This window comes from Alosa sapidissima, chromosome 13 (assembly GCF_018492685.1).
Source record: "Alosa sapidissima isolate fAloSap1 chromosome 13, fAloSap1.pri, whole genome shotgun sequence".
In the NCBI taxonomy this organism is placed as follows: Eukaryota; Metazoa; Chordata; class Actinopteri; order Clupeiformes; family Clupeidae; genus Alosa; species Alosa sapidissima.
Genome location: NC_055969.1, coordinates 14,971,461 through 14,988,874, shown reverse-complemented (window position 1 = coordinate 14,988,874; position 17,414 = coordinate 14,971,461). Strand labels below are relative to the sequence as shown.

General features: G+C 40.5%; 2 protein-coding genes across 2 annotated transcripts in view; one reads left to right on the top strand and one right to left on the bottom strand.

The window, feature by feature from the left end:
- LOC121680343 (atrial natriuretic peptide receptor 2) overlaps nt 1–1,233 on the top strand; it is a 48,160-nt gene extending 46,927 nt beyond the window's left edge. The window contains exon 22 of the mRNA XM_042059678.1: nt 583–1,233. Within this exon, the coding sequence (XP_041915612.1) occupies nt 583–645 (63 nt within the window). The 3' untranslated portion in view covers nt 646–1,233. The remainder of the gene's footprint in view (nt 1–582) is intronic.
- Nucleotides 1,234–3,900: 2,667 nt separating this feature from the next.
- On the bottom strand, nt 3,901–7,976 carry spag8 (sperm associated antigen 8). Its single transcript, XM_042059439.1, has 6 exons — nt 7,801–7,976; nt 7,479–7,638; nt 7,172–7,217; nt 6,130–6,247; nt 5,523–5,585; nt 3,901–4,204 (listed from the first exon to the last, which is right to left on the bottom strand). Exons 1-6 carry the CDS (start codon nt 7,879–7,881, stop codon nt 4,109–4,111), a joined length of 564 nt encoding a protein of 187 aa, XP_041915373.1. The 5' UTR covers nt 7,882–7,976; the 3' UTR covers nt 3,901–4,108.
- Between the last annotated feature and the right edge of the window lie 9,438 nt (nt 7,977–17,414).

Sequence of the window (17,414 nt, the reverse complement as noted above, 5' to 3'; positions counted from 1 at the left end):
GGACATTGCAGTGAGACAATGTTACAGCGCCCTCCCTCCACATTCACAATCAATTCACTGGGCTCCCTTTCCCACTGATTGCACTGAACTGTGTCTTTGTTTTGTTCCCCGGGTCAGATGAAATAACAGGCCACCCCACCCCTCCCCTCTCACACTCCACCTCTAAGAATGTCCTGTGCTGTTGTTATTGCACTTCTCTTAGCTTCTCACATTACGAAAAAAAATGTGTACCTCATGAGCAGGTCACAATGGACCCGGAGAGTCGCTGACCCCGAACCCGATCTGGGCAGACTCGGTACTGAGTCATAACATGCCCGAACCTTTTCTCGGGTCAGCAGCAATCTGGACCTTTCTCAGCACTCCTTTGTTAGCTCGAGTTCATCTGGCGCATACTGTGCCTTTTAACGTACTGGCAAATATGATTGATTAGCACTAAGATCACCAGTCGATGCCACTGTCATTTATAGCCCCTGCCCCCTCTCTCCGCCCCTCCTTTCTCTGTTGATTACTCTTGCCAGTGAGGATGCAGAGTGCTCATCAATGATGCTTTTATTGATTGCTTCCCTTTCGTCCCCTTTCCAGGGCAAAGGCAAAATGAGAACGTATTGGCTTCTGGGGGAAAAGACAGATGTCTATGTTATCTGAGACGCTGTGCTGATGAGCAGGAAAATCGGCTGACTGCTGTGGACGAGGAGCCAGCGTCGTTCAGTCCACCCCAACCACCGTCCATCCCACCTCCCCCATCACAGTTGGGACGGGAGGTTTTTCCTCTGTGCAAATGAGCAGAGGTTTTTAAAACTAAATACCTTTTGGAGAGAGGTGATTCCAGGTATATTTAATTACCTGCTTAATTGCAAATAAGAATAAAACTCAAAGAAAAAAAAACATGATATAAAAGCAAAACCGATTAAAACACTATTGTAAAGACGTTTTTATGAAGAAGCTTTGTGTCTCAACAAAGGAGTACTTTTCAGAGATGAACCCTTATTTTCTGTGCTTTCTATATTCAGATTTGTATCATGTGTTTGGAAATCAGTGAGCATATACTTGGTGTTTCCATTCAGCGTAGTGAGAGAAAGAGAGAGAGAGAGAGCACAGTGTCTTAGGGTGAATGGTTTTGTCAATGCAAAGGTACAAGTGAAGTTCCACAGTGGCACTATAGACAGATATTTGTATATATGTATAATCAAGACATTGTAAAATATTTTGTTCAATAAACTGAATCAAATGCTCGCTCTGTGTGTATTTGATTATGTATTTAAACAGTATTGTTTTAATTTCCCTGGCAATCTTTTCTAATGTAAAATTGGAGAGTCCTGACCACCATGCTGTATTGTATAGTGTATTCTAGTAGCTGTTTCACCTCCGGGAACTTGGTATATCGTTGGTGCTCAGCAGAATGTCATGTGCTTTTTAGCCTTCTCTGGCTCCCATTTGCATGTCAGATAGGGAGGAGACAAAAAGGAGCAAATTAGGAAAGGAAAGGTTGTACAGAAGCTAAAATGTGGATTTGATTGATTTGTAGGCCTACTTTTAGGAATTCAAGAGGCTAAATGATTTAAGTTGAGAACATTTAACAATGTTGTTCCATGTGATTTTTCATTTATTACTACAACAAACATGAATATTACAAGGCTCATGTAATTGAATGTTGTGAATATGTCTGCATGATAAGTCTGAAATTCCACATAGTGGCTACAATGTTATTTGATATTTAGGCCTACTTGTACCATTTTCGCTAGAAGAGCCTGTATAGAATGTGTTGTATTAAAGGCCACAAAGTTATAGGCATATGGAAGAATGAAGCTCATTAACCATTTTTGTTAGTTTGATTGTTTTAGCTGTTGTTTTTATGAACAGGCATCTTAAGTAGGCCTACCATTATGCATAAGGACAGGCGTGTTTATGTGGCCATACTGTGTGTGTGTGTTATTTTCCTAAATAGAGTCGTAAAAAATACTGTTCTATTTTCCTAAAAAAGTGTCTGTGCGTCCCTCCGTGTGTGTGTGTTACCGCGCCTACGTAGGCTGCGTATGTCTCATGTCCGCCATCTGACAGTGCCAGTGTTTTAGTGATAGTGGCGCAGCCGCAGCGCAGCTTCCCTTCTCCGTGATTCTTAATTACCACCCACTCCGTGTGCTATCGCTGTGGAGGATGCTGCTGTTGCCAGGAGGTCACTAAGCAGTGTGCTGGCATGATCATTTACACTGTCACACGGCTAAGAGTGGGCTTCTCTGAAAATGGCTCAGGGAGGAAAATATGCTTCCAAACTCTTAAAGCCTATTACTAACCAAAACCAATCATTTGTTAGGGACCAAGATAATTGGCATGAGTTTCATACCTAATTCGCACTGTTTTTGTCTTATTCTATGAGATGATGAATCGTAGAAGCTGGTTGCATTAATGTAGTCTAAAAATGACTTGTTGCCATAGCTACCCAGCTAATCCCCGTCGAAGCGCACCAGGATTGAGCGCGCAGAAGAAAGGCTTCCCTGATTGACACAACCATGTGAGCCGTGTGAGACATCGACATCCATCACATCAGTCGATTTGTCATTAGCGCGGCTAAGCCTTTCTTCTGACTTCGAGCAGGCGAGGTGCCTGATGTTTCTATCCAAGATGAAGGGAGTGTTCGTCCTCTCTCCAAATTACAAAAGCCAGAGCGCATTTGTTGTCAAGCTGAAAGTGGATTGTATGTTACCTTTGTGGTGTTTCATAATAGCCACAATTTGATAACAGGTCTCTTCACAAGAAAATAATTGGTTACAAAATGGCTCAAGGTGTTTTGATGTCTTTTTATGGGCATTGGCTGCTAGAGTGGTGTGGGGATAGTTCTATATTTTATTCTAGTTATAGCAACCAGGAGCTTATAACTGACTTGTGTGGTGAAAAGCACAAATCAGTGACCACAAGCAAACTGAATATTGACCAAAACTCACAACTACCCTTGTTATGTGAGGCAGCAGGCTCATGGACATCCTCTTTAAAAAAAAAAAAAAAGTCTCATTAACTCATACATTCAGATCTCTCCAACTATTGCCTGTAACTTCACAATTAGATATTGGTGCCAACACCAAAATTGAACCTCAGTAAAGCTCAACAATATAACTGCTGTTGATTTGAAATGTGCCATAAATAAATGTGACTTGACTTGCGAGAGAATACATATCTATAAAGTAGGCTAACTTTTGATAAATGTGTTTCCTGAATAAACAAATAGGCCTATTTATGTTTTTAATGCTGTAATACTGTAGCCTATACCAGACAATGCAATGACAGACTGTGTGTGTTTCATGAATACGTATATTCTGCCTCATCCACAGAAAAAAAGAAAAAAGCTGTGCTGTTTTTCTGACACTTGTTGGCACGTCATATGAGCATGCTCGTTGTTTGTCTGGGCAAGGGTGTAATTTTTTTGGACAGTTCACATTAATCTCACCAGCTGTTTTTTGTTTGTAGCCCTTAATTATTACCAGTTGATAGAGAAATCACGGCTGTTTTTTGTTTAAGTAATTCTAGGCTGACGTTTTTAGAGTCTTGTTAGTGCCTTATTTAAAAAAAAAAACACTCTGCTAAGGCCTCCATTTTTCCCTTTGAATGAAATGGCAAACAGCTTAACTGTCACACTTCAAGCATATACTGTATATCTGGACCATTTGGACTTTGTTCAATTAGCTTCTAGGTCTGTTAGCCTTATTGTTTCATATAATCTGTATTATATTTCATAATAAAGTGTTAATCACAATGTCTAGCTCCAGAAGCCATGTTAGCATGGTAGACTCTCGCTCCTATTAAAATGTACTACAGACCTTGGGCAGTTCTTAGGATTATCACACCATGAATTTAATTGGCCATTTATGCAAGTGATATTCATGCTTATGATTGACACTGACAGCTAAATAAACACCAAACTATGCAATTTAATTACCTTATAAAAATGCACAACTGTTGTTTATCATTTCCCTATCATAACAACTGTAAAATACAAGAAAATATAATTGTATATATGAATAATATGAAAAGAAACTGTGCACATGAATGAATACTGCTATTTTGAATACCATGATAGTGACCTTTCACAAAATGGGACTAGGCTTTTCTAAATTGTCTACAGCATAGCATTATCCAACTGTTCACTGATAGGCTTGCTGAAGGACGTGTTCTTCCTGAATGGTGCATCTTTGGTCGTGACCGCTGTAACACCCTGTGAGGGAGGGAAAAGTGTAAACATGTTTACAACACTACGACAGACTATAATACAATGCAATACTGCGTATATACAATACGATAAGGGGGGAAATGCTAGAGGTCATCAACATTCTAGGGAGGCAGTGCAGAGCGGGTCCTTTGGGTAAGCAGCAGAGAGTCACCTCTTGTTTCCAAGCAACTAAACACAGAGGTGACCATTTTACCAGCACAGACAGCCAAGCCATTCTTTTTGTGTCTGTCATAAAGCTCTAAGATATGTGAAGTTCATATAAAGTTTCCGTAGCCTACTATAGCCTACACACACACACAAGGCTAGATTCTTTCCACACTGTGGGCTAAGACTCAAATAGGTCTTTCTGTTATGACAGGTAATGTGAACTAAGTATCCATGCATTCACCTAAACTGCTCATGTCATGGAATTTTTTTAATTAATCAGTGCTAATTGGTGTAAATTGAAGTGATAAGGTATTAAGCTGATCACATTTATGGTATGTGGTTTGGGAACCATTACATTTTGCAGAATTAATGCCACCAGAGCTTTTTGAAAGATTATTGGCCTAGCGTTAAAAATATGTCTCTAATATTTAATTGTGCTATTAAAGACTGTGACAGCTTTGACAGTGTCTGAGACAGCTCCTTTTAATTTAATTAGACTCCTTTAGAATACAACCGAATGGACAACAGGAAATATTAAGAAAGATTATAACTATTGGATTTAATTAAATTTGACATGGCAGTGAATTGTTGTGGCGAGTACACTAATTATATTTTACAATGGTGGCCAATTGTCAAACATGTGGCAAATGCCTCTCGAACAGCACGTGCTGTATCAACAGTCAAGCGTTAATGCAGACTAATGAGCATGCGCTCATCTCAAATTGGACTTCAGTGACATGGGCTTCTCAGAAGACGGGCCAGGCGCAATAAGCCACTGCAGCCTTCTGCGTGGTCCAGAAGTTGCTTGTCACGCTGAGAGCAGCTTTTTAAAAAAAGGAGTTGTCATCAGCACTTGGGTGGTTTTATTGAGGCCTGTGAATGTGGGAGGTATGGAGGAACTACAATATAATGTGAAATGTGAAAAAAGGGGTTCTAGGAACTGCAAAAAGTTCCTACAGTGTGAAAGGGCCTATAATGTGATTCCCCTTGTTGCATTCAGGGATCCGAAAGCCTCTGCGTGAATAGATCCCTAGATGCTGAAACCACTTGAGTGAATCCCGTGTGCTCCCACAATCAGTATGCCCTTCTGATCATTAATCAGGGATTTCACTGTGACTATGTCAATAATCAGCCCTGGGAAGGGCTGTGCACTGACCTGAAGAAGGTGGTAGTTTTCATTCCACAATGTGATGGCCTGGTCTGTTTTGTAGTCATATTCCTAAAAGAAAAGAAAAATATCATTTTTACAAATCAGTTAATGGCTTACATCAGGTTGCCAGCATAACAAACTGGTATAGTATGTTGTTATTAAACTAATAACTAAACTAAACTTTACTAATAAGTCTGAATGACATCCCTACAGTATAATCCTTATTCATGAGTCAACAATGGACATCGCCAGGACTCTTCCAGCCGGAGCTGCGTTGTATTGATTTTAAGTGGCTTCATATGATGATAGTCTGATTAAAAGACAGTGAATGAAGCCATGTAAAAGTTAACTTATATTATATAAAATATCCCTACACTGTGCGGAATTGTCAGCATTTCAAAAGTAATATAAGTTTAAGTTTTCCTAGCCTACTGAGACTGCAATAAGTTTACAGAATGGTCGGAAGATGAAAACCGGAACGGATGTCTCCTACTTCTGTTGAAACTGTCAAAATGTCCATACAGAATAGGATATGGACAGGATAATGAAAGTGCATAGAAAAAAACAAACATGCAATACACTTCAGGGCCCATGTATGGGCACAGCAACTGACCTGGGATAGAATCGTCGGGCTGACGCATCTAAAGCCCTCCATGGTGTAGTCTGCCTGGGTGGTGGAGCAGAATTCAGTGGCTGGTGGCTTTGGATTGAACTCTGCCTGGACCTCCGCACTGTGGGATAATATTTTACAACATTGAAATTGTGATATGATGACATATTGAATGATGAATGTGAGTTGTTATAATACAGTAGTTGGCTCAGGTAGGTTTATGTCCAATGGAGACAGTTAAGTAAGTAGTGTGGCTTCTTATGTAACCATTTAAAAAAAAAAAAAAGCTGTGCAAAAGTACTCTCTCGACCGCCTTGATAACTCAGATTTGATGCCACAAATGGGCATCTTTGTCAGTGGAGGAGAATGTGTGATTTTGTGAGCCATCAAGCATCCTTTCAAGCTCCTCTAATTGAAGATGTAAGGAGCCACCACAAGACTCAAATTCAGAGAAAGGACATCATTTTAATCAAAGCCTTTTCTTCAAGTAGGACCCTTGTTTTTAACAACAGCAACCACAGTTTGCACCGCAGTGGGGTGAGATATTTCAATGACAGTTATATTGCATTTAAATTGTAGATTTTTATGTTTCGTTGGATGCTTGCTTATTTATTCAATCATCCATTCATTTACAACAAGTGTAGAGCCAAAACCACTGTTAGATGTGGGTTGTATTGGAGTGAACAGACTAGTAGCAGTAATAAAAATAAAAATAAAAATAAACATATATATTTGTCATTACTCTGATTTGACCTGCTTGGAAATATTATAACACTAATTTTAGGCTATAGGCATATTGTCAAGCCCACCACATTTTCACAAACATCAAGCTGACAGCACTTACTAAAAGGCTTTAATTACTAAGAAACTGACCAGTAGGTCTCTTACATCATTTTCTGCCCACTCCTTCCTCCCAGACAAAGACAGAGGGAAGCTTAAAAGTTTATCCTGATTCTCAGATGACTCTGAGGTCAGCTTTCTTATTTAAATACAGACCGGTCAAAGAATAGTGTAGTAGTGTAGAGTAGTGTGTCGTTTCTTTTACCTTATTTTCTCAAAGAGGTATTTCTCCAGAAGCTCTCCACGCAATCCTATGAGCAAACGATATGTAGCCTATATCAGCAGATACCTCCACATGTGTCACCATTCCATTATGCTTAAATGGGTAGGCTACCTAAAATAGGCTAGTAGCCCGCTCAGTACACAGCCCAATGGATAATCTGAATGCAATTTAGAAATCAGTAGAAGCATGAATTTAACTTGAGTTAATCAGATGCCATTCTTGTGCTCTGTGCCGTAGAGTCTAACGTTACTTGTATCAACCCCTGATGCCCACAAAGAGGCCTGCCTACCCTTCTCTCTTATGCCAGGGCCTTTTGGAGGGGTGTAGGAGGACTTAATCGTGCTAAGCCCTTGCACTTTAGCAGTCATGTCCAGAGTCAGAATTCCCCTATGACCGTTCTTGTGGATACGTGTTCTTGGCATGGAGTTGTCCAGTAGCGCAGTGGCTCGCTAAAAAAGTTAAAAAATCGAAAGGGTGCAATCATTGGGGTGCAATCAGTAGGTAGCCTAGGTTATGGAAATACATCTAAAGAGTGGTTCAACCGATCATGGTTAGCCTATAGTAACCACAAAGTCGCCACGTTTTGACTGGTTACAAAGTTTTTCACTCACCTCCTCAACCCAGTTGTCCATTAGACATCTGCCAACAGATATCTCGTTATTTTCCAGCGGCTCCTCCTCGGGAACATTCATGTTGACGTTTGTGTGAGTGTTTTTTCGTGATTGCACTCACTTTTTGTAGGCTATCTCAAACGCTTCACACACGACTTGAGTTCTTTAATGTTACCATGGCAACAGTAAACAGTAACATTGTGACTTCACTGACATCACCAGAGAAGCTTGAGCATCCTCCTCAGGTTAATCCTGTCTTTGGCTTTCAGTCCTTCTATCGTCTGTCATCTCTCTCTCTCTCTCTTTTTTATTACAATTTCGCAACACAGACATAGATTAAAATAAACTCTAGACCTACTTAGCACTAGGATAGACAAATTAATTTAAAAAAGGCTACACACAGATGGCATATTTAGTGTTGAAGTTTTACTGAAAAGATATCAGGGTGAAACTTTCCAGCAGCACTTTTATTGGCTTGCTACCAACAAAAGCTGTTTATTTATATTTGTTGTGTCTTTTTTAAGCTGTTTATTTTTGTTGTTTATATCACAGCTTCGGCCTAAAATTTCAAACTGCCAATTGGCTATAAAGATTAAGCAAATCCTTGGAGAAGTGTAAATAATGTCTCCTGTCACTTTCCAAAAAAACTTGGCTTTTCAACATGGAAAATGAAGGAGTAATGAGATGTTGATGCATCCTTTTCTAGCTGTGCACCCAGCAGGCTGCCAGTGGGAACATCTTGAATCTGGTGAGAACCATTGCTACACAAATTGTAAGTTAAAAGACCATTTTTCTCAGCCTGTTCTTTTTTCTCTCTCTCTCTCTCTCTCTCTCTCTCTCTCTCTCTCTCTCTAGCACATTTTTGAGTGTTCGTCTCTCCACATGTCTGCGTCCACACCCTCGTCTCCTAATCCCAAGTCACTGTACTCACATGGCACGGTTGCATGACATATCGTCACCACGTCTGCTAAAGTTGACTTGACAAATCGCCCCTCGGATGCACCGGCAGGGCTTCACAAAGGGACCAGTCAGTGCGGCGATGCCCCTGGAGAGGGTGTGGGCTGTGGAGGAGAGAGATGGGGAAGGCAAGCCCCTGATTCCAAACAGCTGTCTGCGGAGTGGAGTGGAGAAGAGAAGTTAAAATGTTGCTTCCTGTCTACTGCGCTCCAGACGTGTTATTTAATGTAATCGCCAACACTGTCCTTTTCTGCCGAAACCACACAGCCCACTACAGCTGAGCGGCCAAAGTGCTGAATGAACCACTGGGATTAATGAACATCATTGCTTCACATGACTCTCTTTCTCTCTCTCTCTGTCTCTCTCTCTCTCTCTCTCCCTAACTGTGTGTGTGTGTGTGTGTGTGTGTGTGTGTGTGTGTGTGTGTGTGTGTGTGTGTGTGTGTGTGTGTGTGTGTGTGTGTGTGTGTGTGTGTGTGTGTGTGTGTGCATGTGTGTGAGTGAATTGTATGTCATTGCCTATTTTGTTTTGGGGGTGTTGGGTGACCTCCACAACATTCAATTAGTAACACAACAACCCAATTCATCCAAGAGACGTACAACTATCTCACGACTACAAGTTACTCACGGACCAAAATAGCTGGCTCAAATGTTTTGAGGTTTAGAACACGTCACACAAACCAAGCCAAAACACTACTGTGATGAGACCAACAACTTCGCTTTGTAGGTTTCACTGACATGTGGATCAATCACTAAACACTTAAACGGCAGTCATTGCCATCCGATGAGGGTTGGGATCACAGTCTGACAAGGGAATGAGCGTCTGAAAACAAGCTCAGTGGAAACAGCGGAGGAGACAGCTTAATGGGAGATATTTTAGAATAAGACGCACATGTACTGCTGATTGATTAACAGCTTGTGATTTGACGTTGGAGGCCTTCCTGGTGGTACTTAAGATAAGCTCCCATGAGCCATGTTCACTTGCAGGATTCATTTGCTTATGCAATAGGCTTGCGTGTTGTCTTACATGAAGGGTTACACCCAAGAGAAAGAATGACTGCTTTTATTCACGCACAAGACTTCAGCCTCGAGCAACTGCATGATTTTGAAATTATAGGAATACATCTTCAAGAGAAAAGGCAAGAGAAACGGGCAGCCATCATGACACATCATGTAGGATCCATCTGCAGTCTCTAAATTGAACTTAATTGAACGGCGATTTCACCTATCATCATTAAATTGTTTTCAGAGCTAGCATCACTGTCACAGATAGAGTTCTTTCTCTCTGATCAGTAATCAGTATAACTTTCTGTCTGTATGTCTGTGTGTAAGTGTGTGTGTGTGTGTGTGTGTGTGTGTGTGTGTGTGTGTGTGTGTGTGTGTGTGTGGGTGCTAGTGAGAATGAGAGTGTGTGGTCTAGCATAGACAATGCGTGCTTCAACAATGATGAAATGTATTGCTTGAGCTCTTGAGGAATTTGAGTCCCCACAGAGCAGATACAATATAAATACAACTGTGTCACAGTTGTGAGTACAGAGAGAGACTAACTCCAGGCACGGCTCACAGGCCAAACACATGTGGTCCCACCACAGCTTCTTCTGGGATCATATAGTAATGCATTGCAACTATGTCCTCCACAACTTCCAAAGTGTGAAAATAAGATATAATTCTCACACCATAACCTATATACAAGGAACGAAAGTCTGCACTGTACTCATACTAGTGAGTTATTTTTTTTGTATACCAATAGACGTAAATAGAATGGATGATCATATCTCCTTTGTTGGTTTGCTCAGTTAAAACAAGACATTTTTCCCACAACCTTTCCCCTTGGTAACACTAGCAGAACTTCCAGTCCTTACAATGGAAATGGATGAATGGATAAATATATATAAATAAGCAAATAAATGGCACTTTATCAGAAGCATCTGTTGACTTCAGGGAATTGTCAACATCACTACGCTCCCATATTTATTACTGGCCCAATGAGATATAGAAACAATGCAGACAAGCAAACGACGGCCTGAAATGGCGTCAGACGTCATTGTATCCCTTTTGCTAATAAACAGAGTTTCACACAGGCTTTGCCTCCAGACAGCCCTAGTGAACTGGCACCAGTTACCTCCAAAACCCGGGTGAGGTCACGCTACTACAAGCCTTTTTCTCCAGGGAGCCAGGCCGTCATGCTGAGATCTACCATCGGAGGGCATCCTGTAAAAAAAGTGCTGTTTTCTTCTCCTTCGGCCGTCTTTTTCAGACCAAAGGAGCAATTTATGATTTTTGACCAAACAGCAGCTCATGAAACATTTTATGTGCATGTTTTTTTTTTTGCTTCCTCTTCAAACAAGTACAGTAAGCTTAATCCATAATGTGCGAGCTAGAGACCGTTTGTAAATAACAAAAGTAGCCTATCCATAACGAGCTTCACCCCCCCCCCCCCCCCCCCCCCAAAAAAAGCAAAGCACAATGCTGTTACTATTTCCCCTTGCCGGACAAAAATAGCCTGCCCATTAGACGGGGAGCAAATGTGCAAGGGCTCTTTTAAAATGCAACTTCTCTAACGCCCCCTGCTCCCGGGCCTTAAAACAACATTCCCTCACCCAATATTAACAGTACGGCTTATGTGTGGTCACCGAGTGCAGTGTGACTTGGACGAGGATCAGCCTCTCTCCGACGTGTTCTCCTAATTAATTCTTCCGACGCTTCTCCAGAAAGTAGCGTGCTGCGAAGTATCTGGCATGGCGTAGCCACACTCTCATGTTTTTATTCATTTCCACTCATAGATAGAGTGGTGCGGCTATTTCGGAACGTGGATGTCCGTGTCTTTCAGGACGGCAAGCACAGGGAGTGCGCTTGGGCTATTTCGGTAACTTAGGTGCTAAACGGGAGGCATGGCCTTATTCAAACAAAGGTCCAGTGAAGAGGTTCAGGGAATAGCAGTCAGTGGCACACAACCGGCCAGATTTAACCATCTGTGGGCCCTGTCGCACTGTGTCTGTCTAAACGATTTGACCAGGTTTTACCCACAATGCAGATGTTGCAGGTGTAGAAGCCAAAACAATGCTGATGATCTAATCTTCCCCGTTTTGCTACATTTAAACACTTATATTTTTCCTAGAAGTCAGCCTTCCTATAGAAAAACTCACTTTGTTCCCTCTTTATCTGATGTGCTCACACTGGCTCACTCAGGCATAAGTGCTCATCTGTTGGCTGAAGCCACTCTAACACAAGGAGAGAAATCATCAGCTGCTGCCTCCTTTTGACACAGTCATGTTTAATGACTGTTAGCGAGCAGGCACACAGTGATTCAGCGACCTTTATCCACTTCACACAGGCGCGTAGCAAGCGTGGGGGATGTGGGTGTTATAACGTACACACTTTTGCTGGAACACGATTCTATCCCCCACACCTTTTGTCAGATTAAAATGAAAGTAAAATATGGAAATAAACGCTCCCTTAAAGAGTTGGAACCGTATCTACCACAACGCACACACAAAGAGACACAAATAGGTCTGTTGATTTGATTGAATGGTCATCCATTCACACTGTATAAATGCAGAGAGTCAAAGTGAATACGGGGGTGCGCGCACCAATGCACTTGTTTGTGCAGAAAGACCTTTGGCTACTGTTCTCATTATGCATGAGAACAGTAGCCAAAGGAAAGCATTATGCTTTCTCTGTCTATGATCTGCAGCTTTTCTCAGACTATGGGCCTCCTCAACAATTAACCTAGGCTACTGGTACACGTAGCCGCGAAATTAAGTTATGCCCGGTGCTTCACACGTCTGATCTGATTTCACTGTCAACGTGTGTCGTAGTGCTACATCTACTGGAGATCTTAATGTCTTACGATCGCGTTCCATTTATAACATCTTATTTTGATCTTACAAACGGAGGCGTCAAGACACATTTGAGTTCTACATCTGAGAACTAAGATTTCCAGCATGTAGAACTCATATAGAGCGCTCATGCAATGTGTGTGTCCCTGCAGCAAGGGAAACTGTAACGTGGGCTAGAAGCAACAATAGTTTAAACAACAACGTGGCTTCCTGTAACTATTAATGGAAAAAGCATAGAAACTGCTAATCATAATCTTTAAATTGACATTAATTAAGCTGGCTATATGCAACACAATTTATTTATTTATTTTCGTCATCTACTTCCTGAATTTTGGTAAACGATACCCGGGACACCGAACCACCGGGGCACATGAAATTTGGTGGGTATGTAGCCCCACTAGACTTTTACGGAAAAAATTCGTTTCGTCCCCAGGGGCCAGATACATAATTACAAATTCAGTAGGATTAAAAGAAAGCCAAAATAAATATTCATCATCATCATCATCATGGCTGCATTTCCAGTATTGGCGATAAGTAGTCGTTTGTCCACTAGATGGCGCATCGTTGCAGTGAGACGTCATTTTGTTGGAAGTTAAAAGTGGGTTGGAAAAACAATGGACGCTTCCTACAAGGAATGATAGCTTCAGCGAAAGTTCTACTAGGAAGACTCGTAGTGTAGCTTACTCCTCCCATGCTTACACGGAGCCAATCTTAGCGTTGCCTACTTTCGGGAAAGCCCTGCAATCTGATCATTCACTCATTCAATCAGCGCTAGCCTATAGGAATTCAGTGGGCTCTTTAAATATGTACCACCTAACACTGCTTCTGCTTCTCAGTACGCTGACTTTGACGTCCCCGCCACCTCTGCCAGCAGTCCACGTCCATCGGGCACGGTCTGCCTACCACATCTTCCTTCAGCCACCGCCACCAGTTGGTCCCCGTCTCGTCGTGGGGGGTAGGCTCCCCGCCCCTGCCTTCATCCATCGGCAGGAGACGAGATCCTCTCATCACTGGACGGATCCGAGACGGGGCCTACGCCAAAGACTGTTACCTATTCAGGACTCTATCATGCTTGCATCCAAGCCGTTCCTTTACTAATTAAATTGTTAACTGATTCTATTCTGTCTACTGAGTCTTTCTGGTAGAACTGTAGTTTACCGGATGATGGTCACATGAAATGTAATTCCCATTTCTTCTTGAAGCCGAAATAAATCTGACGATGTTTATCGGACATGCTTGGTTTTTACTGCAGGTACGTTAATCTTATAATATCAATAAGGACCTAGGTAATATACCGTTAGCGTTGGTTGAGTGATGGAGGCCAATTTGATTGATTGCATTTGTAGAAAACTATAAATGCAGTTATACCAAGAAAATTGATAGCAGCACTGTAATTGTATCTTTCGACTGTCATTTGTTTATTTATTTTGTTTTAAGTGCGTGCAGGGTGTGAGAGGGGAATCAATGTGCTTTGATTCCAGCGTCTGTGAAATTAAAAAGCACTTGTGTGTGAAGTATCCAAACAATGACACTTTCATTTCATTATGGCTGCTTTAGCAACACACCTTAAGCTACTGTGTAGTGGGTCCCATTTAGAAGTGGCTACTTCATTCGCGCTTTCCTTGACTCATGGGTGCGTGAATTTTATTACAACTTTTCGCCACGATATGGCAGTTTAAGTCCGCTTGATACTGTAAGGCGTAAGCCATTGGTTTCCAAAGGATATTTTATTTGTGTCGCCAGCATAGCCTATTGACAATTTATGTTGTAAATAGGCCTACCTTATAAGCCTACCTGTAGCTTAGGGAAGCTAACAGCTTTCTATTAGGATCTAGTTTGTTAGTACACTTTTGTCATAACTCCCTGATGCAATTTTGCATTTAGAATAGCCAGAGCGTAGATATCTCAATCGGAAAATTAAACAATATCGGGTGCCTATGGACTAGGCTGGGTGAACCCAGCCTGATCTGCCCGCTATTTACAGTGCATGAAAATGCACTGTTCTGTTATCCGAAGTCTTCTTCTTATTACAGTGCATGAAAATGCACTGTACTGTTCTTCCTAGGCTTCTTCTTATTACAGTGCATGAAAATGCACTGTACTGTTCTTCCTAGGCTTCTTCTTATTACAGTGCATGAAAATGCACTGTACTGTTCTTCCTAGGCTTCTTCTTATTCTTCTTCTTCTTCTAACGCGTTTAATGCAGCTTCAACCGTTTAACGTAGAAACTTCATTCAAACTATGTTACGTAGGTCTTACTTAGGACATGGGTGCTATGTATTTTTCAGCTTTGTAACTTTTATACTTTTTAAACTATTAATTAAAAACTAGTCAAAATTTCCCCATAGACTTAACATGGGCTGATGACATCACAATAGAGCCGTTAAACAATTAGAATCCTATGGCAGGTGTTCGGGCCACCTGGATCAACTGCCAGTCTCAGGCTTTAAGCATACAAACTGGCCCTATTAAGACTACACATCCTGTTCAACTGCTTCCTCTGCCAAAAACTGTTTCAAAATAAAAGTCCTCACTACAATATTTCACTGTTAAACAATGTAACCCTTTAAACTACTGAACTTTTTAACTGTTCAGCCATTGTAACTGTTACTTGTCATCAACTATGACTCCTACCCACTGTAGCTAGTTAGCATGGTTAGCATAGTTAGCATGCTAGCATGTTAGCATGCTAGCATGTTAGCATTTTTAGCAAAACTGTTAAAAATGATTAGCTAAGTTAGCTAAGTCACATGGTTAGCATAGTTAGCATGCTAGCATGTTAGCATGCTAGTTAGCATTTTTAGCAAAACTGCTTAAAATGATTAGCTAAGTTAGTTAAGTCACATGGTTAGCATAGTTAGCATGCTAGCATGTTAGCATGCTAGTTAGCATTTTTAGCAAAACTGCTAAAAATGATTAGCTAAGTTAGCTAAGTCACATGGTTAGCATGCTAGCATGTTAGCATGCTAGTTAGCAAAACTGCTAAAAATGATTAGCTAAGTTAGCTAAGTAACGTGGTTGACATAGTTTACATGCTAGCGTGTTAGCATGCTAGTTAGCATAGTAACTTTGTTAATATTATTATCTTTGTTAACATAGTTAGCATAACTGCTAGCAAACATTAGAGCCATTCCAACTGTCAGTTATCGTCAACTATCTACCTAAATAATTTAACCATTTAAACTATCCACCTATTTAACTGTTCAGTCATTCCAACTATATTAAACCTCATCTACTTAGCAACCAATATAGTTTGTTTTTACTCTGTATGATATTTTACATCATATTTTTACATTTTCATGCACTGTATTTCCTTCAGGAAATGCTTTTCTAGTTCTTATTCTTCTTCTTCTAACGCACTTAATGCAGCTTCAACCGTTTAACGTAGAAACTTCATTCAAACTATGTTACGTAGGTCTTACTTAGGACATGGGTGCTATGTATTTTTCAGCTTTGTAACTTTTATACTTTTTAAACTATTAATTAAAAACTATCAAAATTTCCCCATTGACTTAACATTATGATTATGACATCACAATACGGCCGTTAAGCAATTAGAATCCTATGGCAGGTGTTCGGGCCACCTGGACCAACTGCCAGTCTCAGGCTTTAAGCATACAAACTGGCCCTATTAAGACTACACATCCTGTTCAACTGCTTCCTCTGCCAAAAACTGTTTCAAAATAAAAGTCCTCTCTATAATATTTTACTGTTAAACAATTTAACCCTTTAAACTACTGAACTTTTTAACTGTTCAGCCATTGTAACTGTTACTTGTCATCAACTATGACTACTACCCACTGTAGCTAGTTAGCTAAGTTAGCTAAGTCACGTGGTTAGCATAATTAGCATGCTAGCATGTTAGCATGCTAGTTAGCATTTTTAGCAAAACTGCTAAAAATGATTAGCTAAGTTAGCTAAGTAACGTGGTTAGCATAGTTAGCATGCTAGCATGTTAGCATGCTAGTTAGCATTTTTAACAAAACTGCTAAAAATGATTAGCTAAGTTAGCTAAGTAACGTGGTTAGCATAGTTAGCATGCTAGCATGTTAGCATGCTAGTTAGCATTTTTAACAAAACTGCTAAAAATGATTAGCTAAGTTAGCTAAGTAACGTGGTTAGCATAGTTAGCATGCTAGCATGTTAGCGTGCTAGTTAGCATTTTTAGCAAAACTGCTAAAAACGATTAGCTAAGTCAGCTAAGTAACGTGGTTAGCATAGTTAGCATGCTAGCATGTTAGCATGCTAGTTAGCATTTTTAGCAAAACTGCTAAAAACGATTAGCTAAGTCAGCTAAGTAACGTGGTTAGCATAGTTAGCATGCTAGCGCTAGCATGTTAGCATGCTAGTTAGCATTTTTAGCAAAACTACTAAAAACGATTAGCTAAGTAACATGGTTAGCATAGTTAGCATGCTAGCATGTTAGCATGCTAGTTAGCATAGTAACTTTGTTAACATTATTATCTTTGTTAACATAGTTAGCATAACTGCTAGCAAACATTAGAGCCATTCCAAGTGTCAGTTATCGTCAACTATCTACCTAAATAATTTAACCATTTAAACTATCCACCTATTTAACTGTTCAGTCATTCCAACTATATTAAACCTCATCTACTTAGCAACCAATATAGTTTGTTTTTACTCTGTATGATATTTTACATCATATTTTTGCATTTTCATGCACTGTATTTCCTTCAGGAAATGCTTTTCTAGTTCTTATTCTTCTTCTTCTAACGCACTTAATGCAGCTTCAACCGTTTAACGTAGAAACTTCATTCAAACTATGTTACGTAGGTCTTACTTAGGACATGGGTGCTAT